Source organism: Thunnus maccoyii, chromosome 11, assembly GCF_910596095.1.
Source record: "Thunnus maccoyii chromosome 11, fThuMac1.1, whole genome shotgun sequence".
NCBI lineage: Eukaryota > Metazoa > Chordata > Actinopteri > Scombriformes > Scombridae > Thunnus > Thunnus maccoyii.
In genome coordinates, this window is record NC_056543.1 from 7,729,737 (window position 1) to 7,754,176 (window position 24,440).

The following is a 24,440-nucleotide window of genomic DNA, read 5'->3' on the forward strand; positions in this document are numbered from 1 at the left end:
GAATCCGATTCAAACATGCTGAACAACACAGGTTTAAAAGGGAGCATGTTAGTGGAAGTTTTAGACAAGTGAAAGCTAGAAAGGTCATTGGACAAAGGCACATGTTCTTTCAGTTTATGTTGTGTTTTGTGCATATAAGTCAATTTGCAATTACTCAAACTGACACAAAAAAATGGATCACACAGTGAATCTAGTGCTTTTTCCCAGCTCATAATTCAGTCATACTGCACCTGAGATTGGTTCATCCAAATTACAACAAAACATAATTTCATTAATATCAAGCGGTCTATTCTTGTAAATAGTTATGAATTTACATGCCCAGGTTTTGAGATATTTACTGCACTATAAAACAGTATCTGAAAATTCAACAACAGTATATTTTCCCAAAACCTCTGTTGCTCTGGATAATACATGGCCATCGCTATGAAGAGCTTTCATGAGTACATGTCTTCCCTCTCAATAACCAAAATTTGATATCTTTGGAAACTTTGGGATCTCAACTAGAATTAAAAATAAAGGTCTGTGGGTTTGATAAAAGTTTCACTGCACAGCATCGGTTTGTACTGACTGGCCCACCGTTGGGTCAGTGAGACTCGTGTTTGTAGGAACTATTATTCCTTCTTGGAATAATAGAGGTGTTTTTTGTTGTTGTTTGTTTGTTTTTGTTTTTTTAATATGTAATCAAACATCCTGCATTATACCCAATTTTATTAAACGGCCACATTGGCCTGATACACTGGTTCAACCTTTGATTTGTTAGGTATAAAGGAGACACAGAATAAATCAATTAAGACCAGAGAATGGAGTGCATGATGTAAATTTAGCTCCATGAGTAACTTTGAAGGCTTACGCTGTGCTGGGTCAAGAAAAGGTGGTGGATGTTTTGGCAGCAAACTCAACCGTTCCAAACGAGAAGGAATGACATCTGCTTTCTCTTGTCTTCCTTAAAAGAGGAGTCAGGTTCTTTAATTAAAATATTAATGATATTTCAATGAGCAGATGGTGCAAAGGGCAAACAGAGAGGATGAACAACCACAGAAAGCCAAACGAGCGGGTCACATTCCAGCTGAGTGTGTCGTTCTACATGTTAATCACCAGAAGATAACAAACGATTGTACACTCGATGGCAGCAACAGTGCTTCGACAAAAACAGATAATGATGCCTAGGAAATAATCAGTGAGAAGATTGAGGACATGAGGATACAGGAGATTAGAGTTCGCCTCCCGTCAAGTGATGTCACATAGGCAACATCGGTTGGGGCTGAAAACAAGTTTGAAAATGAGAAAAATTTGGGAGCATGGAGTTAGAAGCCTGTTCCTATTCTCTGCTGTAGGTTACTGGCTCTGATTTGTGACACGACAACTGGTTTGGAGCCAATCCTGGTCCAGTATGGAAACTCTGAGCCACCAGTGTACATACACTGAGAATGGACTTGTGGACAGTGACGTAGGAGACATCTTGTGTATGTATATATTCATAGATACTGGATTTGTCAATGAGGGAAAAGGAACAGATGTGGAAAAACCATATCAAACACTAATTATTATTCAAGGCATAGTATTTTTAGAAGTCCTATAACACGTCTGGAGGGGATCTTTAAACATGCCTGAACCATAATTCAGTTGCCATGACCATGACAATCTTTCCCCAACATTAACTGACTGCACAAATATTATTGAGTGAAATTTTTAAAACTTTGGCACTGGACATAATCCGTGGTTTGCAGCAATGCCCAGTATTAATATTCTGGTCTGGATGGTCACACTTTCAGTTTGAATGTTTGTCTCTGCATCTGCACTTTTTCATTAAAATAAATTAAGATGCTTGACTAAGTACAGCTCTGCAGATAACATCAGTGGAAGACAAAATTGGTTTGTCACTTTTGTTGAGTCACTGCTTGGCTCTCTCAGGTCTAGACAGAGTACTCACACCCCTGTTGTAGTAAGCTCAATGCAGCTCAGAATTATTAGCAGAAACTCTGAATGGTTGATGAGGAAGGTGCTATCACAATGCAGAAAAAAACAGTCACAACAATAAAGGTGCTTAAGGTTTAGGAAACACTGATTCAGTATGTCAAAGAGCTTAAGTGACAGTGACCTTTAAAACTGATGCAGAAGCAAGTTTATCTTGGTAATGAGTCTTTTGACTCATTAAGTTTATCTTGGTAATGAGCTCTCTTTTCTCTTGCTCACTTTTAAGGCCTTAAACAGCCGTGCACCTGCATACTCTCTGACTTATTGACCTGCTATATGTCCTCTCAGCCATTAAGATCCACGGATGGAGCCCTGCCGGTTACTCCCAGGTCACGGTTGGTGAGTAAGGGTGATCAGGCTTCTGTTGTTAGAGATCCCACACTATAGAACTCTCTGCCTACTGAACTCAGACACACTTCTTTTAAATCCCTTCTTAAAACTTTTTTCTTTGTAAGAGCTTTTGGAAATGTTTGATATATGCTTTTATTTATTTGATCCTATTCATTGTATTGTGTCTACTTTCTTTTTATCTGCCTTCTCTGCTTTTATTTTCTTTTTGTAAAGCAGATTGTTAAGAGAAGTGTTATATAAATAGAAATTATTATTATTAGGCCTATATTATTTTATTCACAAAAAATGTCTTCAAATCACTGGTTAGATAAGTCAAAAGCTTGCTTTACTCATGAGAGAACAAGCCTCCCTGGACACCTGCACTGTGACATGCAATAGCTTGGAAGATTAAAAATCTATTATTTATCGTGGCAATGCCAGCAAACTCTGTTCCATCATGAATACTCCTCACAACAAAGAAATGAGCCAGAATCTTTTGACTGCTGATAAGACATCATAACAAACGAAGTTCTTTGTTTTTGTGTTTCATGTATGTCTTCCTTTGTCCAGATAGGAATAGTTCTGTCAGTGACATTTTACATCAATGGGGAGTGAAAATATAGCTGCTTTCAAAAAATGTCATTGGTCTTCTCCTTTTTTCTGCAGCTAAATTGTTTGTTGGGCCCATTGAGTGTAACCTAATTAACCGAGAAGGCGAGGCCAGGAACAATCTTAAAGAAAGAGGTCGCGCTGTTGTGATGATAAAAGGGGAAATCAATTTCAAAATGTATTATATGTGGAGTCAAAATTAAAAAAAAAAAAAAAAAGTGAGATTGAACTGTCTTGCAAAAGAAATTTTATTTTCAAATGCTGGTAAGGTGTCCATTGAAATCCAGAAAACAAATCACACACAGTAATTACTAAAACAGATAGAAAATCTATACGATTATCACAAACAAAATTATTGGAGCCCTTTCATTTCTATCACAGAAACACACAGCTCACAGATCAATTCTTCTTTACACATTGACCAACTACAAGTTCTTAAAGACATCTAAACACTGTGACATGGTTTTAGCTAAAGACATATTCTACAAAATAACTTCACAGATGGCATGTTCATTCCTTCAGATTGTAAAAGTTGTATACACATTGGCAAACATTGTTATATGACAAGTCAAAACTGCACAGACAGGTTGACACTTCTGTAACAAAGAAACCTATTGTTGTATAAAATAGATGTAAATACAGTATGCGATTAAAAACAAGTCTTTACCTACAGTAGGTCAAGTATTAGTTTGAAATAATGATTTGTGTTTGTTTTAACCTGCTTGAACTGCTAGATGAGTGGGAATCACCACAGGAGGACAGGTACAGTAAGTTGTCAATCACAGAAAGCATGTAACATTAACTTTCATACACTTTTCTGTCATTGTCTTCTGGCACTCGTTCTTGTCCCATATGGAAAAATCCACCCATCTGAGGAATTGGGCTTTAAAGGTGCAGTGTGTAGGCTTTGGAGGTATCTGGTTTGTACATTCTGGGCTACTGTAGAAACAACATGGCGGGCTCCGTGGAAGAGGACCCGCTCCCTGTGTAGGTATAAGGGGCTCATTCTAAGGTAACGAAAACACAACAATTGTTCCGCGTGATGCCACTAAATTCTACACACTGCACCTTTAACACCTTAATGACTCAGGTTCCCGGCCCCACATGGTGCGCCTTGAACTGCAAACTGGTTAGGCATAAGTTGGAGCTGACTCCGAGTTCTGTAATGGCGAGAGTGGACAGGGAGAGGACTCGACACTTAGTTCTCCAATGTAGTGCACAGTGCTATGGTGCAGAAGTCCCAGAGAGTAGGCACTTGGACACAATCAACTCCTGACCAGCAAATTAACCCTTAAGCCATAAAAAAAAGTATGTTGAGTTTGTGTCCAAACAAACATTGTAATGCTACAATCAAATCAATGGTAGTAATGGCTACGGCATGTTGATTCAGCTATTTGCTTTTGTTGTTCACAAATAGCAGAAATTATGTGATGCTGACATTTTTGAATGCTAACATTCAACATAAATACATTCATACATAAATTTGGATGCTAGAAGTCGCATACTCAGAAAATTATTAGCATTTAAAGTTGCATTAATCAGCACTTTTTATGCTAGAGTTCTACATTTTTTTACCTATGTTGTAGCTGACTCACCCAAGATGAAATAAAGCATTTAGCTTAAAGGAAAATTACGGTTTATTTCAACCTGATGTATTTCCCATAAATGTGACCATTGTGGCTCTATGTGTCATGCTAATTTTTCTCTCTCCAGCTCCAGAGATTCACAAAAAGACATTTATCGCACAAAACAAGGATCATGAGGGCAAGCGGCTGAGACTCCTACATATTTCCAAATAAACATGGTTTTTATATGAAATACTTCAAAAGTTTGTTTCTGAGTCTGAGCAAAAATAAGCACAGAAATCAGCCTCCTGTAGCAGCCATTATGGCTAACTGCATAGAGAACTACATCCGGGACAACTTGCACGTCAGTTTGTTTATGTCTCAGGCTGTGCATACCTCAGCGTCAATTACTGGTAGAGAAGTATTAACTTAGTAGATAAATAAAATGGTTCATGCCTGCAAGTTTCCAAGTTGCAAGGATAAAATAACATGGTACACACTGTGCAGTTTTAATGGACTACTGCTGGACGATACAGACTTATTGTAATTCCTCAAAGAGTATGTTATGTGTTGTAACCACATTTTTCTTACCATGTGGAGCTGAACATTTGGTCCAGCAAGCCTCGCTCTTTTTTTTCCAGTTGATTTTGTGGAACTGAAACAGTCTCCAGGATGACAATGCTGATAAACGCTGTAAATCCATTTGTAGTAGTTACACAGCTGTGATTAGCCTACTCTCATTGTAGATTTTACAAGTCTGACAGCAACAGGTCCCACTCTACAGCAAAGGTTTTCCTCTTCCCTCATCAGGAGAGCAGTGACGGCAGGAACACCAGCAGTTTCTCTGCAGTGACATAACTGTACGTTGACTTTCCTGACGGTTCTGCCTCCGTTCTTCATTTTTTTTCAGTTGATTTATCTCCTCTCTGTGTACTCAAATAAATACAGTTGGCAATTCAAAGTGGGTGGTTTGGTTAGCTGGCAAGTTGTCCCAGGTGTAGTTCCCTATGCAGTTAGCCATAATGGCTGCTACAGACGGCTAGTTTCTGTCTTTACTTTCATTCAGACAGTTTTTCCCACAGAATTAGATTTTCATTCAAATAAATGAATGTATGGGAAATGCTGGTTCAGACTCAGAAACAAGCTTTTGAAGTGGTTCATGTAAAAATTCTGTTTATTTGGAAAGACAGTCTCTGCAACCTGCCCTGATGATCGTTGTTTTGTGCGATATGTCTTTTTCTTTTTCAAATTCAAATAAGCAATATTCAAATAAACTGGAATTTTCCTTCAACTTACTGAGAACTTAAGAACATATTCTGATCTATGAGGTACTGGATAATACATAAATACAAAATTGTGGTGCACCACAGATGGTGGTGCATTTTTTTTTGTTTATAATAAATAACATAGTGGCATGTATTTCTCAAACCATTGTCACAATTCACAGCAGGCTGCTGCTGGTGCCGGAGGGTCACTCATAGTGACGAACCCAGAGAGAATTAACTCTCTTCGAAGCTTGTTTTGGTTTTAACACAGCAACAAGCAGCCATTGTCAGTACCGAACATATAGAAAGCTAAAGATCCAGATGTTTGTGCATGAAATGGTTGGGAGCAAAACTGCGCTAAAAGGCCAGAACATTGGACTTACAATCATCAGGTGGCCATAAAATAAAAACTATATATACTAAATAGAATGATTATTTTGCTGCATGTCTGTTGTTGTGTAAATAGGCTAAGTTAACCATAACAAATTTATGGGGTGATTACAAAAAACAAGGCAACTTCACTACATCAAGAGATATGACAAGTTGTATTTTGGCAATCTGTGGAAGAAAGAAATTTTTACTTTGTCCTGTTCATCCTTTTATCCAAATGTGACCACATACACACTGGAAATATTACAGTTAGTGGATCTCACTCTGTCACCCCGTGCAAAAGACAGTTCACCAAAAGCCTTGAATGCTATGCTAAATGGTAATACCATCAAAAGTGGACACATTAACATTCTTTCCTTACATGACCATGATGATGAAAGCATGGCATGCTATATGTACGTCAATTTTTCCTTGTTTAAAGGTGCTATATGTAATTTTAGTTTAAAACATTCACCAATTAACTAAAACTATCAACAAAATGTGAAGAAATAACAGTTTAGTTTTGACATTATGTCAAAATATCTACATATTGTGTTGCAGAGATACCTACTGAAGTTAGCATGCTAACCAGCTAGCCCCAGCCCATCCTGTCTCGTAATACCACTTTGTACCTCAAGAGATGATAATGAGTCACTGTAGCCTCCAGTCTGCCCTCAGTCCCACATGAGAGGAAGAAGAAGGAGCACTGCTTCTTCTAGGTTAGATTTATCAAAGCAAATGTTAGCTCAATGTTTGCACCAAATTGATACTGCTATCATACTTAGTCAAAGTCCTAGTTACTTATAGCTAATTCATAATGCATTATTGATTCGGTGCTAACATAGCATAACGTAGTGGACACTGGGTGGATTAGTTTGGAGTGTAGTCAGTGGTCAATTCTTACATATAGCACCATTAAATACATTTTGTCTTCAACATGACATGATGCAACTTAAGTACTGATTTTTTATTTTTTATTTATTTTTTCCCACACCAAGCACACCGCAGTTTGTGCAGGTATCAAACCCTTGCCTGGGTCGCATATTTAAAACTGAGGAGTGAATTTCCTGGGTCAGTGGTTTCATAAGTGAAGTTAATTGGAGGCAGGGTTGTTACGCATGTCTTATGCAATTGAATGTTAATACCTTTCCCTTTTTCATACATTAGCTGAAGTCCCGTAGAATAGCCTTCACCTTGGCTATATGACACAAAGAACATGAATCAATCAATACAGAGCAACTGTGAGACATAGTCGTCGTCCTCATTCATCTCAGTCCAAATTCAATCACACTGTGGATCAACACCAGAGAGAGAACATTTATCTCTCCAGTATGGATCATCTCATAGAAAGTAATATGTTGCTTATTTTGTGCTATCACTGTTGCCCTGTGCAGTTGTAGCACTAGATTTACTCATATTTAATAAAATCAAAATAAATGTTTGTAGTTAAACTAAAGATAACATTAATGTGGCCAGGGTTGTAAACAAAAACAACAAAATGATCCATTTTAGTCACTGAAAGACCTCAAATAATGTGATGAAACAGTGGTGATTTTGTGTTGGAACAGCTTTTAAGTCATTTTGTATATTTTATACAAGTAAAACTGCAACTATTAGTTGATTAATCCATTAGTCGTTTGACAGAAAATTAATCATCTACTTTTTTGATAATCGGTTTTGTAAACTGAATATCTTTGGATTGTGGACTTTTGGTCAGGACAAAACAAGACATTTTAGGTTGCACCTTGGGCTTTGGGTGGTCAACATTTTTAACCATGTTCTGACATTTTAAAGACCAAAGACTATTCAATTACTTGAGACAATAACTGACATTAGTTGCAGCCCTATGTTAAACCACACATTTACTCACATACTTTGTGACACACACACACATACCGCAACTCCTGAGCCACAGAGCGGACTGCTAGAGAACAGTGCTGATGGTGTCAAAGTCCTTGCTGATCTGAGAGCTGCTGGGCAGCGACTTGAGGTACTCCAGGTGCCTCCTGGCATCCTCCTGATTGTGTCTCACATAGTAGATGACGTATGCAATCACCATGGTGAACCATCCAAACATGGTGACGAACATGGCTACATCAGTGGTCTTGTGGTGAAAGTTGCAGAAGTTGATTCCTGAGTCCAGCACCTGGATTACCGGTTTGCCTGCATATTCCTCTTGCACCGCTGTGTGGCAGATCACCTCATTCACCGTCTCGGGGTCCAACCGCAGCTCCCTCAGGACCTCCTGCAGTGTACACTCACAGTGCCATGGGTTGTTTGAGAGGCTGATTTTCGCTCGAAGACGGGCAAATGCCTCTTTGGGGACACTTTGGATATGATTGTTTGATAGATCCAGAACAAGGAGGCTGTCAGAAACACCTTGAAATGCTCCAACGTCTACAGTGTCAATGTCATTGTTTGACAGGTCCAACTCCTGAAGGTAGTTCAGTTCTTTGAAGGCGTGGTTGGGGATGTGGGTGATGTGGTTGGATGCCAAAAGAAGGACGACAGTATCTCTTGGAAGATCAGATGGGATCTTCTCCAAGTTGCGAGACATACACTGGACCACGGTCATGCCACTCTTTTCTATACAGTGACAGCTTGCAGGACAAGCCATCACTGGTGTACTTGCAAGGAATATTCCAAAGAGCATGCCCCATAGGAGGGCGAAGCCATCAAAAATAGAGGATTTTCTGGGCATAGCAGGCCCCACTAATTCCTGCATATTCAGCAGTGACCTCCACGTCCTGTCAGGGAAAAGCACTCATAGTTTCATCTGATTTTGAAATCAAACGGTGATAAATGAAGCATTGTTCGCTTTCAAAACGACAAAAGTTTATTCACACAAGCCTAAGTGCTTGACTTGAGATAATCCCTCAAAATTGATTTGATACAGTTTAATATAGTCCTTTAAAACAGATTTCAAAATAGCTCATTCAAAATTGAGCTCACTGAGTATATTCCAGCAGGGAACTGTAATTTCAGGTTTACTGTGAGGATGGTGAAAGCTTCAGTAGGTGAGGAGCGGGGCCAAGCGACACTGACATCAACATATCCTGTTCTGCACTGAAAGAAACAAAAAGAAATGTTAGTCTTCAGCAGAAAAACAAATTATTAGTTCTTAAATGCAGCAGGAGTTGGTAATACTTGCTGTCAGTGAGCATATTAGGAATCAGACTTATCCAGGCAGTGACCCCTTGCTAAGATAAGTCATTTTCTGTGTGCACGGGCAATTGCCTTTGTCTTCCCAAATTTAGCTGAGTAAATGCTATTCCCACAATGTTTACAAAATGCATAATATGATTATTTAGAGAAATCCATTTCACTTAAGCAAATCTCGTAAAGCAGCAGGCATACTCATGGGTCATCACCAGTATTTTCTCATTCAATTAGGAGAAGCATAATTGTGTTATGCATTGTCTGCTATAAATGTTACATGTCATTATTTTCTAATGCTAGAGCACTGTAGTATATACCGTACCAGTCAAACGTTTGGATACACTTTCCCATTCACTTGAATGAGAGAGTGTGTCCAAACTTTTGACTGGTACTGTAAAATCACATTCTTTGATAGCTGGACAAAGAAAGAAAAAAACGGCTCAGCTTCCTTTGAGTCAAACAATGAGGGAAAGCTTCTTTTTTTGTTGCACAGCTCCCTCATTTAAAGGACTGCTGGTCTCTCTTTCACAGATTCATGACAAGAATAGCTGTGGACTCTAAAATTACTCCATCTGTCCTGCAGGAGGATCATCGCTATAGGACTAGCTGCGCACCCTCTGGTGGGCTAAACCGATCACACAATGAACCCCTCGCTGCGTTGGAGGTCAACCGTCCCATGGTGCCAGAGTCTTCTTCTCCTTTTTCTCTGTGTTGGGCTGTATGGCTTAAGGGACTCTCTCTCTCTGTCCCTCCCTCCCTCTCTCTCTCTCTCTCTTTCTCTCTCTCTCTCTCTCTCTTACACACACACACACACACACACACACACACACACACACTGGTCTTAATAAGCCTCTCATGTTCATTTCAGTCTGAGCTCAGCAGGAGGTGTGGACAAGATGTGGCACCTACACACACAAGGGCAGCTAAAACACCCTGCAGTGATGTTATGACAGCACTACATCATTAAGTAAAATAGTATTTATTAGGAATGATACACGCATATTGTGCTGTAGCTTGTATAGGTGGTTGTTTCCAGAATATTTCCAGCATTTGTAACAATCATTAAAATGAAATTAGGTCTCACATTAGGTCTTTGCTTCATCAACAGATGTTTTTAGTATGATTTTGCGATATGGTTTTGAGATATAGAATATCATTTTGGTTATAACTAAATATATCTCAGCTTGACACACAATTTAGGAGGAAACATCAATGTATCCTAAATTCATAAAAAAAGAGCCAATAAGCTGGACTTGTACGAGAAAGAAATTAGGCAGTTCATTGATGCTAATGATGTCTGTAAGATTATGTAATGCCAGTAGCCTAATGTCAGCATTTTTTAATATTGCGGATTTTAATCACATTAACATATAGTTCTGGTAAAAAAAATTTAAAAAAATACTAAATTGGCAAAAACATCCGCACATAGTTAACAATAAGTTAATAAACAACTTGTAGAGATACTTACTGAAAATAGTTTATCTTTAAAAGGAATGATCGCTACTTTTCATCCAGCTTCAGCGACAGAAAAGGTGGTCTGGTTCCAAAACGGAGATATTGTCGCAGCTGTTCACATCTGTTGCATCACTGAAGCGCATCCTCTGAAAAAGGATTTGTCAGCTACTTCAACACAGTGAAGGAATAAAGAAGAAAACGGTAAAGTTGCAAAGCGGCACGAGATGAAGTTATCAAATCTCCGAGAGGAAAGAGTCATATCTCCAACTGTCCGTTTTTATCTCTTCTTCTTAAAACACAACAGTTGTTGATGATGATGACGGCGGCGGCGGCGGCGGCGGTGGTAGTGGTGGTGTTCCAGCCTTGGTCTGGAAGGTCTGGAGGTGAAACACCGGTCCGGTTTATCACGCGCTTCTCTCGCTCTCTCCCTCTCTCTCTCTCCTAACAGCGCGCGCAGGGCGCCAGAAGGAGTCCCGGCTGCGCGTGGATTGGACTGCTGTTCTACTGGCAGCTCCCGTCGTCCTCCGGTTCCCCTGCCTGTCTGTCTGTCTGTCTGTCTGCCTGATTGTCCTCCTCCCTATATACTGTCCCCTTCTTTCCCCTCCAAGACATATAAATAGTAATATAACATATAATATAAGAACATATAATAGTAACAATATGTCTAAAAATTGTTCCTGGATGGAAAAACAAAACAAGATATTTATGATAGGTCCTTTATGATAGGTAATGACTTTTAAAGTGACTTTTGTTCATTATATCAAATAAAAAAAACAGCTACACATGGGCTAATACTATTAATTAGGTACTTTTCAATAAAACTATTTTTTAAACACTGTTTTAATGATGTCCAATAAAATGAATTATGTCCCAGCATAACCAACCAAACAAAGTCATAGATAGAGAGTGAAAGAATTGATTCCCTTGCGAGATACCTCACCTCAAGACCTTGTCCTTGCCATATTGACATGTGATGTATTGATTATTTTAATCACCTTAAGTGCCTTACCAAACAGATTATCAAAGAGCCAGGATGTTAGGGATTTAGGCTGCGCGGCAGTGGATCAAGGTGTCAGCCTTGAGGTCTGACTGCACTGTATTCTGGTAGTAATTGCCTTATTCACAATGTGGAGGCTTAATTTCACACTCACAAGCTGCATGCAAAGTAGGCCATATGCTGTTGATTTGTCTTTTTATTTAATGCTGTGTAAATTTTTTTGACGACAGTAGGTCCATATAATCAAACAGTAAATGTGAGCCTTCTTATCAATCTCATACAGTACGTAAACTGTTTCTGGTAAGTCCTTAAAAAGGCTGACATAGGGAGTATTTAAATATGTACTTATGGTATATTTTATAGAAACAGGGATTTTACAAGTCAGCATCACAGTGAGTATAATTTGCATTAGTATGGTAAACAAGGTCAGATCCCATGTGACCTTTGTTTTTCATTAGTGAAACTCCAAAATGAAAAGCTATTTCAAACAGCAAACTCACACAGAAGTTTTAAATTGTCTTTTGTTTGACAAAGAACGCTAAGTCTTTGTGTCACAGTTGCTCATGAAATGGTGTAACAATTTGATAGTGCAGGTCATAAAACAATACAGTGTCGTGTCAACCTGCTGGATAACCTTGACAAAAACAGGAAAAAAAAAAACATCTGCAAACACGGAGGGCTTAGAAAAGTGAGTTTACCTCTTCAATTCCATTTGCTCGACTCCCATGTCATTCAGATGTAGGTCAGCTGGTCCCAATGTTCCAGGTGTTATTTGAGCTGCAGAGGAGTGGAGGTTTTCATTGGGCCGGTCCTGCCACAGTCTCAAACCCACAGTGTGCCAGCTGGCATGATAGATTGCACTATATGTTGTCCTTGAACTCCTTGAATTTGATGTAGGATAGTCAGTTGTAATGCATTTCAGTCAGGACATTTACTGTACATCAAATTTAACCATTTATTTTAACAAGACATGCATGTTTGATGAGGCTCTGCTGTTGTGATGCTCTGAGTAAGCTGACAAACTGACTTTGGGCTCACAAGCCCCCCCCGGCAGAGTTTTAGATACACAATGGTTGAAGAAAATTAACATGTATGATAGAACATTCAGATTCATTCAGGGAGATGAATTGCAGTCAGTAGGTGGTGCAGGAGCGTAGTGAGCGTTAGGGCAAGCAGAATGAATGAGCACCACTTAGTTTAGAAGGACCGCCTAAGTGGATGCATATGGATGGATGGATAAATTGTGGACATGAATGATTGGATAGAAATGAGGCATGTGACTATAAATGACTTCAGTGCCTGCCTGAGCTAATGCTAAGCTACATTTTAGATTTGAAGCTGATTGGGATGTAATATATTCATTATGAGAATCTATATGTCTTTAGTTTATAAGGCGTTATAAGGCGTCTCATAATAAAGTTTTTATTCCCTTTTTTTTAACACAACACAAAAAAACAAGAGATATTACAAACTAAAGTCACAGCATAACTTAAAAGGAGGCAAAAGAGGGGAGAAAAATGTACATCTTTTTATTGTGTATTAGGGGTGTGCCTGAATACAAACACGATATTCAGCAAAGCACAAATAGTGGGTTTTTTACAAATATTTATTTCCTACGAATATGTTAAAAATGATTTGTTTTCGGGAAGAAAAAAAAACATGTCAAATACCAGCGTGCAGGTCAGTTACATCATTATCTCAGTCTCTCTCCTCTACTCCGCTGTTACGTCTATCAGCAGGTCTCAACGAGGGAAGTCACATCCACCTGCTACATGACACACATTTCCTAATTTGGACATCATTCCCAGAGTTGGGGGTGTTCCCCAGAGATAAAGATGAACTACTGACACACATGAAGTGCTCCCAAGGGGACTCTCCATAACCTGTTGTTCCCCTTCTCCTTTCCACAAAGTTAGGTTGTAAAAAATAGGCAATAAATGAAAAGTGCAAAGCAATTATCGCCTTTGAAGTTCTTCCCTACATGTTACATGGTGTGCTGTCTCTGTGTTATGGATGTATAAATAGGTAGAAGTCTGTCTGAAATGAGGCGATGAGTGAAGCTTAAGCTCAGTAGTCAGCACAGTCGTCTATGATCTGGGAGACTCCAGTTAGAGACCCAGTGTGGGGACCTCCTTGGTAAGATAGTTTATTCATGAACACTTATTGTAACACTTTAATTTTCTAAAATATAAAGCGTAATAAAAACAAAAACAGGATTTTTAAGCCTTTCCATTTTTATTCGAATACAAATAATTTTCCTCAACAAATACAGATACAAATACAAATACTGGGCTCTCTGCACATCCCTACTATGCACTCTTATCAATGGATCCTATGTGTAATGTGAAAGGGGTCCCGCATAATTATGGACCCACAAAACAAATATCACCTGACTCAACAGCTTGTTTTGATGTCTTTCTGCTCATTGTTTATGGCCCACAATTTACTGTTTTGTTCTGCTTGCATAGCATCATTTCAGCCATGACAAGCAGCTGTAGTCAGCAAAAAAGCTCTAATAAACCCATTGTATGCTACCTACTCAGCACCAACAGCAGACAGGCAAATTAAGCAACGACAACATTCGAGTATTTAGCAGTTCAAGAGTCAGATACTCCCCTCAGGAGTTAGTGGAGACCAAAAAGCTGTTCCAAAAGAACAGTGAATATTGAACTTACATTCATATCGTGCTTTGTGTCTGCTGCATTTCGGGCAATTGTTTAACACATTCACCATATAGAGTCCTGCAAACTTTATAAGGTGATAATATTCAGTGTAGTGTTTTCAGCTTGCTGCACTGCCCCAGTAGACCATAAAAACTATATTGAATGCAGGTTTAATGAAGTGACTATACGGCATAAGGAAAACTATTAGATAAAGTGCATCATTACTGTATAAGTAAAAAATTACAAATTGCGTGCTTAGAATCACAATGTTCTGTCTGACATTGTAATAGCTGTGACATACTGGCCTTTAATAGTCTGTAGCATTCATTATAGATGGGCTCTGTGGGGAGAAGAAGAAAATCATTATTAAAAAATTAGATGAGAAAATGATTCTTTAAACATAGTAACGCCGTGTGTGTGTGCGTGTTACACCAATCTATTTTTGACAAAGACAAAAGACATCAGAAAAGAAAAATGGAGCAAGTCCACGGGAGAATTAGTTTTGTGCAAATTACCCCTAAGTACATATCTAGAATGATCTAGCAAAACAACGACAGATCATTGAAAGACTGTAATGTGAGTAAATGTGAGCTGACTCTTGAGAATGTCCATCCATGACATAATATACTTTTCCAAGCACTTGTGTGCATGGATTTCTATTAAGATATGAGATCTGATGTTAATATCTTCCCCCTCTTATGAGAATTCATGTGTGTTTTGATATGAATCATGATTGATATGAATACGATTTGGGAAATGAATCAATCACCCACCAGTGACAGTCTCATCTTTTTATCCTTTGTGTTTTTGTAGCGGCAGTCAGTGTTGTTGGAGTGAGAATACAAGTGTTTAGGGTGTGAATTTTTAAATTTATGTATCTGCTCTTTACAGCGGAGGTAAGTGCTGACTGTCATGCAAGCAGCAAATTGAGTTTCCCTGCTTGTATAAAGAAGTTTTCCAAGATTCATGTGATCTTCAAGCGATGGTAAATTGGCTGCCTTACAGACAGCTTAAAGACAGAGAAGGATAGTCTCTGCACGCAGGTAGTCCAGAGGGGAGCCGCTTCAAGACTTCAAACTCCTGTCAATATATAAAAATAGTTGTGCATCATGACCATAACTTACAGACGGCTAAAATCTGTATGATTCATAAATAAAGATTTTGCAGAGTTAGGTAATGCTGTAAAACCACACGAGGTGCTGCTTAGACCAAAAATAACACAATAACACTGACACGCAGGTACTGTAGCGAGCTAAACTGGGAGTCATCATGCAGGGAGGCAGGGTATCCTAAATGAAAGAGCAATCCAGAGTGCCAATCTGTTTATATCACTTACATCCACAGTTTACTGGCTCTTACAGCATCATTTTAATCAGCGTAGAATCCCTAAATACCACACACTGTCACTAATCATCACCGATCCATCATTCACTTAATCGTAATAACGGAAGACTCCAGCAGTCATAAAATATGCTAAATTAGAATGAATGACCATGGAGATATGTAAGTTGAATACAAAAGCGTGGCTCTGAGTCAACAAAAGCAGATGGAGGAGGGATTTTTTATCTTAAGATATATCTGCTGAGCAGGATGAATCACACACAGGCATTCACACACAAATTTCATCCTTTGTCTGGTATATAGATATATAGATAAAGGGTCATAATAGGGATCACTGGTGGTTTCATTCCGCCAATAACATACACTTTCTCAGTCAGAAAATGGGAGGACTGTGACAGTTAGATAAAAGAAAGACAAGGTCAGGAATTTGGAGCGGTGATGGCTGGAGCGGTAGAAATACCGTGCATTCACTGTCAGCGACTTGCACTAACCTTCCTCAATCACTTTAAGGTTTGAGAGTTGCAAGCAAGAGGGCTATGCATCTAGATGAAAAACAGCACTAGGTTTATGTTCATATCATTTTATTTTGATTAATATAGACACAGTAGAATTTTCCAATGTCAGGCTTTTTTCCTGCTTTTTCATGTCCTGAATGGTTGGTGGGAAACTGTTGGATGGAGTAATTCCACATTTGTCCCATTATTAACATCCCGATGAAGTGTTTCTAATGATCACCATCAATTTATATTACGCAAAGTTTAGGACAAATTTGACTGGTCCCTGCCTGTAATTGTCCCTGGGACTACTAATAACAGCTCCAAACACAAAACACATTCATCCAGCTCTGCCAAGAGCCAGGGGAGATGGCCCACTGATGTATGACCAGTTGTTTGTGACACAGAAGATAAAGGACTGAGGTGTGGTTTAGTGTTTGTGCGTTGGCTTGGAAGAATGTACTCAGCAGGCATTGACGATTCAAAAACCACAGGTACAGTTTTCCCCAGGAGGCCTCTCCTCTCTTCTTCCTGTTCACCTGCTCCTTAATGAATCTCCAAATGCTTTGCAATAGACAAATTACCCGTGTCAACTGCCTCCAGTCAATTCAGCCTCCTGTCGTCTACTCACTTATCCAAGTGTATCACTCTGGATTTCCTTTGACAAAGTAAATTCATCTCTTTTGATAAGGGGGTCAACATACTGATGAGTGGAGCTTTTACTGTAAAACAATTCATCACCATTACGTACTCGCTGCAGCAGTGTCCGAGGGAGCAGAGCATTAGCAGCTAATAGCATGCGCAGGCGGGGGACATGGGGTGTAACTGTCTGATTAGCTGCTGTAATACATCTAGAGCTGTTTGTGTGAGACAGGATGACTTGTAATAAAACACAAATTGTACTGATGGATGGCAGGAAGTAAACTGGCAGAATGTGATTTATCATCAGCCCTTGTACTACATTATTCTTTAGTATGTTATAAATTATGTTGAAGCTCTTACAGTATATAGATTAAACAACCACACAAACACCTTAAAATGTACGTACAGTGGTTCCCAAACTAGGTGTCAGGACCCTAAGTTTGAGGGGCCAGCAGGTGATTTGATGAAAAGGAAAGAAAAAAATATTTATGTTACACAAAGCTGTTTTTTCCTGACTTTTCAACCATAATTAAGTCTGATACTATGAAGCCTTAATAATGGCTCTGTTCTATTCAAGTGTCCCAGTAAGACACAACAGCATGCACAATACCAGGACCCTGAAACTCAGCCAGGTAAATGGAATTCAGCCATGATTAATATTATAATAATTAATTAATATTACATTATCTGCACCTGTGCTTTTTATACTGACATGTAAAAATGTTTTCTATCTTTCTATCTGTACTGATTATTATAATTATTATCTGCCCTGGAATTCCATATCAGTGCATCTTTATTAAGAATCCATCGTATCACAAAACTGCAAACACAACTTTGGTAATTTTGATAGCTAGTTTAATGAAGAAGGATATCTTTAAAGGGGTACTCCAACTATTTAGTACTGTCATAAAGTTGCAATATTTTAAAAAGAACTGAAGCAGCAAAAGTCGAGATATGAAATATCCTGACTTTTAGTCTCTAGTATGGGTCAAACTCCAAAAACACTGGATCCTACACTTCCCTTCATGCAACTCAATAGTGTCTTTTATTACACACTTCCTGCATCCAAAATGCCCGAAGTAACAATACTATTAAATAGTAGGTTTATTGTTGATCTTGTTTTTCATTCTATGGAGTTTAGATAATGCAGTTTTATAATGTCTAACCTCCTGAAGTCTAGCAACATTACCATGGCCCCAGATCTCAACAAGTAATTAAATAACAAAGTAATTAAATACAATGTCATCACAGTTAATTACAATAATGGGCAAAACAGTGCAAAAGAGACTTATGCAAAAAAAAAAAAATAATTAAAAAAAATCTTTGACTCTTTTTTTATAAATGAGGTGATGATTCACACCAAATATTTTCAGGTTAAATCAACATAATTACATCTATCTAACTGAAAGTACTGCAAGTACAGAGTCAAGGCCAACCATTTTAGGACAGTTAAAGGAAGCTTTGTTCACTATTTTTCAGACATGAAATATTATACTTTGTATGATGTAACCTTGGTAGCTATTGATGTTTTCTTTTTCATTTCATCTCATTAAAAGTACAGAATGATGACAACACATTCCAATGTTCTGGGTTTTTTGTATTTATTATAAAAACTTCTACAAACTTGTAATTCTATGATGTATTGGAATATTACTTTTGTCATTTACCACTTCATCAAATAAAGTCTGTAGCATCAATGTTTGGATCACGTTTCTGAACATGCAAAAAGTTAAACAGGATTCAAAGTATTCAAAATACCGTCAGCTTGGCTATATGTATCTACAAAAGGCCACACCAGTGTTATTCTGACATGAAAATATATGACGTCTGTCTTCCATGAGACCTCCAGCATTCATTATCATTCATGTTGAAAATTGTGAAATTGAGGTCAAATCCCCCGAAGAAAACTATGTTTTTCTAAAATTACGGCATTATTGTGATGAAAAAAAAATTATTTACACACTTTAAACATTAAACCACAGTCTGAAAAACGTGTTATCTGAGCTGCATCTCAAACATTGTAAGCTAACTCAAACTGGAAGGTATAAGTTTAGAAACAATGCAAGCCCAAATGTGTTCCATGGTATCAGTTTTGACATCAGTGTGCAAATGAAAACTGATAATAGTGATAGTTATTCCCTCACAGTTTTATCGGGGTAATGACAGTGACATCTGTCTAGAGCTGGCATTCACTTGTGTGACCATTATTAACAGTTAGATAGATACATAGACTCTGTATTGTCCTTCAAGGAAATTTGTTGCCACAGTCTGTACAGAGCCTCAGATACATAAATACATAAATACAGTACACATCCACAACATAACTACATGAAAGACATCTATACAGGATACATCCACATTCATACACACATACACAAGTTACAGTCATTGGAATATTTTGTTTAGCAAAGCTATGGCAGAGGGGACAAAACTCCTGCTGTAACATGCCCGTTTCCAGGCCAGGGATCTGTATCTGCGACCAGATGGAAGCAGTGTGAAGAATGGGTAGAGGGGGTGCATGGGGTCGTGTACAATGTTGTGTGCTCTGCGTGTGATGGCTTTGCTGTTGAGTTCTGAGAGGTTTGGGGTGGGGAGGCCAATCATTTTGGAGGCATTTTGTGTGATGTGCATGTTAAATCAACAGTTATGGTGTAAAACTCATATAGTCAACAGTGGTAACAAATCAAATCTGTAACTAAATCTCTTCTTAAAAGCTGAACAAGTTGAGATGTAAAGTTCTTGTGTTAAAATGGTGGACATGTATAACATAGCTATGAATAAAATATCATTATAGCAACTGCGACATGTCCACAAATGCATTAAAAAGAAACTTTCAGAATTGGCCTGGACATACTGTGTCAGTGATAAGCTTCCAGTCTGGTTTACTAGTTGTGAAAAAAACATGAATAAGTTAATTCTATGAGTGTTTTGAGCAATCCGCCTACGCACTGTACAGCCTGCACTGCACTTTTGTTGACCTGTATGTGTCAACAGCCATGAAGACTTTTTGGAAAACCTATAATGTACATTTGAACTCCCTTGCTATGACAAAGGCAACAAGGACTGAGGGCAATTCATTCAGTATCTCCACTCCTTCAATGAAGGACTATATCTGTAGGTGGATGAGAGAGATCTTTGTCTTCTCTGATGACAAGGACAAACATGATGTCCCACTAAAGATCTTCTTCAGCCTCCATCTGCTGTGAAATATGTAAAAGAGAAAAGCAATGGCATTCTTTACATTTCCACATGTTATTTTCTATCAAATATTATCAATGTTTGCCCTAAAGAAACCAATACCAACAATGAATTTATCCTACTATCAGTAATTGGCAATATTGACGCTGTACTATATCTTTTCAATAAGAGTTTTTCAGTTATTAAATAAATCTGGAGATGCAAAGAATTCTGTGGTTTTCTTTTGCAGATGGAAGCTGAAGATCTTTAGCAATAACCATGCCTTTATCTTCAACCCTTTTTGCCTCTCTTAAACTGTCTATTTTTATGCAACTGTTGCATAGACATATTATGCTTTTGTTATACTGTATGTAAAGGGACTCTGATTCTAATTTTGATCAAATGCTTATTCTTGTAGAGATGTTATTTTAGCATATAGAAAACAAATGGTGTTGTCATAGAGTTACCCCAAAGATAGACTGGCAGGAAAGCAAGGCTGAGTAACAGGAGCTTAGTCTGACGTAGGCCACAAGATGCCAAGTCAATCCTCATGATTTGTGTCAGCTGAAAGTGCTGCCAATCAAAATGACTCCCACATAAAGTGACAAGTTTACCTCAGTGTCAACACAAAATAGCAGCTTCATGACCGCACATCAGCTATGTCAGATAAACTGCTGTGCTGAAACTGAGCACTGAGGATGAGCAACACTTGTAAGGTTTCTCTCACAAAGGCTACTATGAAAAGGGTGCAATACCTTTGAAAGTATACATTATCAAGTTAGCTTTGATATACCTTCCAGACTAAAAAAAATAATAATTTGATTATTAAATCATGTAAAATAATTATGCATTTACATATTTACTTTAACTAATTCACCATAGGTCATTCATTTTCCAGCCAGTTAAAAATAAACATTATATTTTGGGTATTCTGGATAGCTTAAATATAATTAGTTGTACATGTATACCTCAACATCATCACTTTATAAATACACATCATAAAGTCTGTAAACAGACTGTTGTTGCCCCAAATCCCTGACTGATTAATAAGGTAAAATAGCAAATTAAATCCCATACACACATCTTTATGAAATATATTTAGTAAGTACTAATCTAAACCCAAGGGTGGATTCATTTCCTTCCCAGCAAGCCTTGCAATTTTCTCTGAAACTACTTAGGAGAGCTGCATCTCTTTTGAGGGGCAGGAGGCAAATGCCAGAGAAAATTAAAGTGATGTGATGGAAGAAATTCTTTCTTAATGAGGTGACACATAGTTCAACCTTGAAATCTTCTGAATAGCTACCACTAACTGCATTCACTATCATAATGTACTAAAATAGATTTAGGTGCCAGGATGTCTTTTTCTTTTGTTTGCTTGAGGAACACAAAAAATTACATCCTCAGCATCCTTTGTCTGATGACAATCTTGTCTCGCCTTATCTCTGACCTGCTGTTGTATTGACACCCTCCAATAATGGCACTGCCACCAGGTTTACCATCTAAAGGCCTTTAAAGGGGACCTAATGTGCTTTTCCTTATTTTCAGTCACATATTGTCATGGCCTTGTCACAGTCTGGCTCTGTGTTCCTTAGTTGTTATTTTCCTCCATTCCATGAGAGACTCTCATCCTTTTTTCCTTGTTATGTTAAGACTGGACTGAGTTGGAGTAGGCTGCTTTGAGTTGTATCTTTAAAGACTTCTGGCATGGTATCATTAAAGTTGCCTTTATTAGTAAGACTGTATTCATTGTGTTTCTGGGTTTTTGGTTCTATGTTTGCCCTGTGTTTTTCCTCCTGTGTCCCCAGCCTATTTTTCTCTCCACACCTGCCCAGCATTCATCTTCCGAGCCTTGCCCTTTTCCCAGTGTTTCCCCCAGCCTATCAGCTTCTTTCCCATTCTCCTGTTTTATCTCCTCATTGCTCTCACTTGAGTTTCTTCACCCATCTCCCCACCTGCACCTCATCTTCTCATTAGTTCAGGTAGTATTTTAGTCCTGTTCTCAGTTCAGTCTTTGTCGGATCATTTGTTCTGTTTGGTTCAGTTTTGCCTTGTCTGCATATCCAGAATGAAGAACTTATTCTTCAGCATTGCTCTGTCTATTGTCTCCTGCATTCGGGTCCACCCGCTCTGCTTCACATAACACATATAATGTTACAATGTTGGTGGTCATATTAAACATGAGCAAGATATCAAATAATGAGTTAAACATATGTAGAAGTAATCCCTGTGAGCAAAAAGCACCGGCTTCGGACTGCTCTTAACACTCGGTTTCCAATGTTTTTTTCTACGTTCAGCCTGAACCAACGTCATCTCGTGACAGATTTCTTTATATGGTCATCTGCTCCATGCACAGCATGCAAGTTCACTGCTCTGCTCTGCTAACATTATGGTGTTTTTCCATTGTTTTGGTGGTAGTCACACTGAGCCATGACTCGAGTCAAGCTGGCATGGTGTGAGTGTTCTTCCATTACACAGCACTGCAAACTAAAATAAATTGTTTATCTGTTGGAGGTGTGCTGGTCATCTGCAGCTCTTCATCAAACATCAATGTGTTACTGTGAGGAACAACTTTCATTTCCTGCAAATTCTTCACAATAAAAGTCTCCTGTTATTTATTCATTTAAAAGCTTTTAATATGAAATTGGAAAAAGCAGGAAATATTGGATTTTCTTCAGCAGTAACTTAACACAACCCTGATACAACTAACCCTCGGCAGCTGGTCTACAGAACAGAGTGGGTTCATCCGGAGCGGGGCCTTAAGGAGACAAGAGCTAAGATTGCCTGTTTCAGACAAACACTGAACTGAGGGGCTGCATAAAGGTCCAGTATAAGATAAATAAGGAGTTTATTGAACTGTGAGTCACGCAAAGCTTCCCTAGTGGAGTCCCAGAACAAAAATATAGAGCTGGAGATGAGAATAATAGGTCCCCTTAAAGAAAACCTAGAGCATTGATTTCAGTGTGTGTTTTTCATTATACTGTAAATGGGACTAGTTGAAATATAAACTTCTCAAATACACCCGTACATGTTCGAGCCTGAATCTGATGTGAAATATGCCATTTGTGGGCATGTGCAAAGAATCTGATATAAGTTTGATGGGGATGTAGAGGTAATATTGCGAACAGAGCATTCAGAGCAGGTTGAAGCCTGTGCTTTTGACTTGAAAGTGGCATTTTTACATACATTCACCTCAGGTTTTGAAACTTTGACTATGTAAAACATAGACATCTGACATTAAAACAGTATAAAAATCACGAAAAGCATGTCATGTCCCCTTTAAAGTGGCTATAATTAATATTTTTATATTAACAATGGATCACATGACTACTTGTATGTGAAATAAGTAGTCCCATTGTTAGCCAGCAGACAAGCTTAGCAACTAGCTGGTGAACATAGAGGAGCTTTTAGTAGCTGAAGAGCCACATATTTCCCTCAGGAGTTGGTGAAGACCAAATACAGAGCTAAAAGAAGAGTGAATACTATTTGTCAAGTTGCCAGAAACACAACTCCAAATAAATGTTGGTGTTGTTCCGTAGCTGCTGGCTGTCTGATAGGCAGCTGTTTGCTAACATGTTAAAATGTCAGTGTTGTGTTGTGAAACCATTTTACAGGAAGACAAAAGACAGGGATTACTCAAAAATGCTTTTTTGATATATAATTGGCATTTAACAAGAGATGACTGAATAATTAACCCAGGGACACAGGATTAAAACCGGAAAAATGTATTACTATATTTATTTCAATGTGTCTTTAAAGGGGTCAACTGTGTATCAACATCTTTTAATATGCAGCAGATTCTCAAAGAATTATTTTGGGTCATGTAATGTGAAAATCCCAGCGCACTCTGTCTTTAGCAGCAGAGCAGTGACAATGTGAATGAAGTAATGTAGGCATGTACTCTACTGTCATGAGGCCAGATAATAGGAAAGAATAATGAGGGAATCAGTCAAGGTTCAGTGCTGTACTGTTACCAGACGAACACATTGTTCTTCAAAAGGTCACATTACGTGAATTTATTAAGGTTTAGGACCTCACCATTTTTAAAGAGTATTTTTAATGGTGAGTTCATGTTTATTTGTTATACAGATGTGAAGAGTAAAAGTAAAAGTGCAGAAGAAGAGAAAAGGGTGCAACAAAGATTCTAGTGAAATTCGCATCTCAGGCCATCAATAGGATGCCCCAGGGACAACACAGTTATGAGAATTCATTCATGAAAACATTCTCTAAGCACAATAGAGGAATATTTACTGGAATTAAAGTTACACGGGTTTATTTCTAAATTGGCATTGATATGAGCAGACAGGGGTCTTGAGTGTTCATTTGTAGCAGTCAGCAGTGACCAAATACCTTAAACAATATGCACCAGATGGCCAAGAGTGCTTTTCATTTTCATTCAGCTT

The 24,440-nt window shown here is 38.3% G+C and overlaps 1 protein-coding gene across 1 annotated transcript; it reads right to left on the minus strand.

Moving 5' to 3' along the window:
• Positions 1-7,900: 7,900 nt before the first annotated feature.
• On the minus strand, positions 7,901-10,978 carry lrrc3 (leucine rich repeat containing 3). Its single transcript, XM_042426957.1, has 2 exons — positions 10,740-10,978; positions 7,901-9,178 (listed from the first exon to the last, which is right to left on the minus strand). Exon 2 carries the CDS (start codon positions 8,835-8,837, stop codon positions 8,037-8,039), a length of 801 nt encoding a protein of 266 aa, XP_042282891.1. The 5' UTR covers positions 8,838-9,178; positions 10,740-10,978; the 3' UTR covers positions 7,901-8,036.
• Between the last annotated feature and the right edge of the window lie 13,462 nt (positions 10,979-24,440).

Bases quoted from the DNA above. Each gene is read 5' to 3' on its own strand.
- lrrc3 (XM_042426957.1), bottom strand. From the start codon at position 8,837: ATGCAGGAATTAGTGGGGCCTGCTATGCCCAGAAAATCCTCTATTTTT.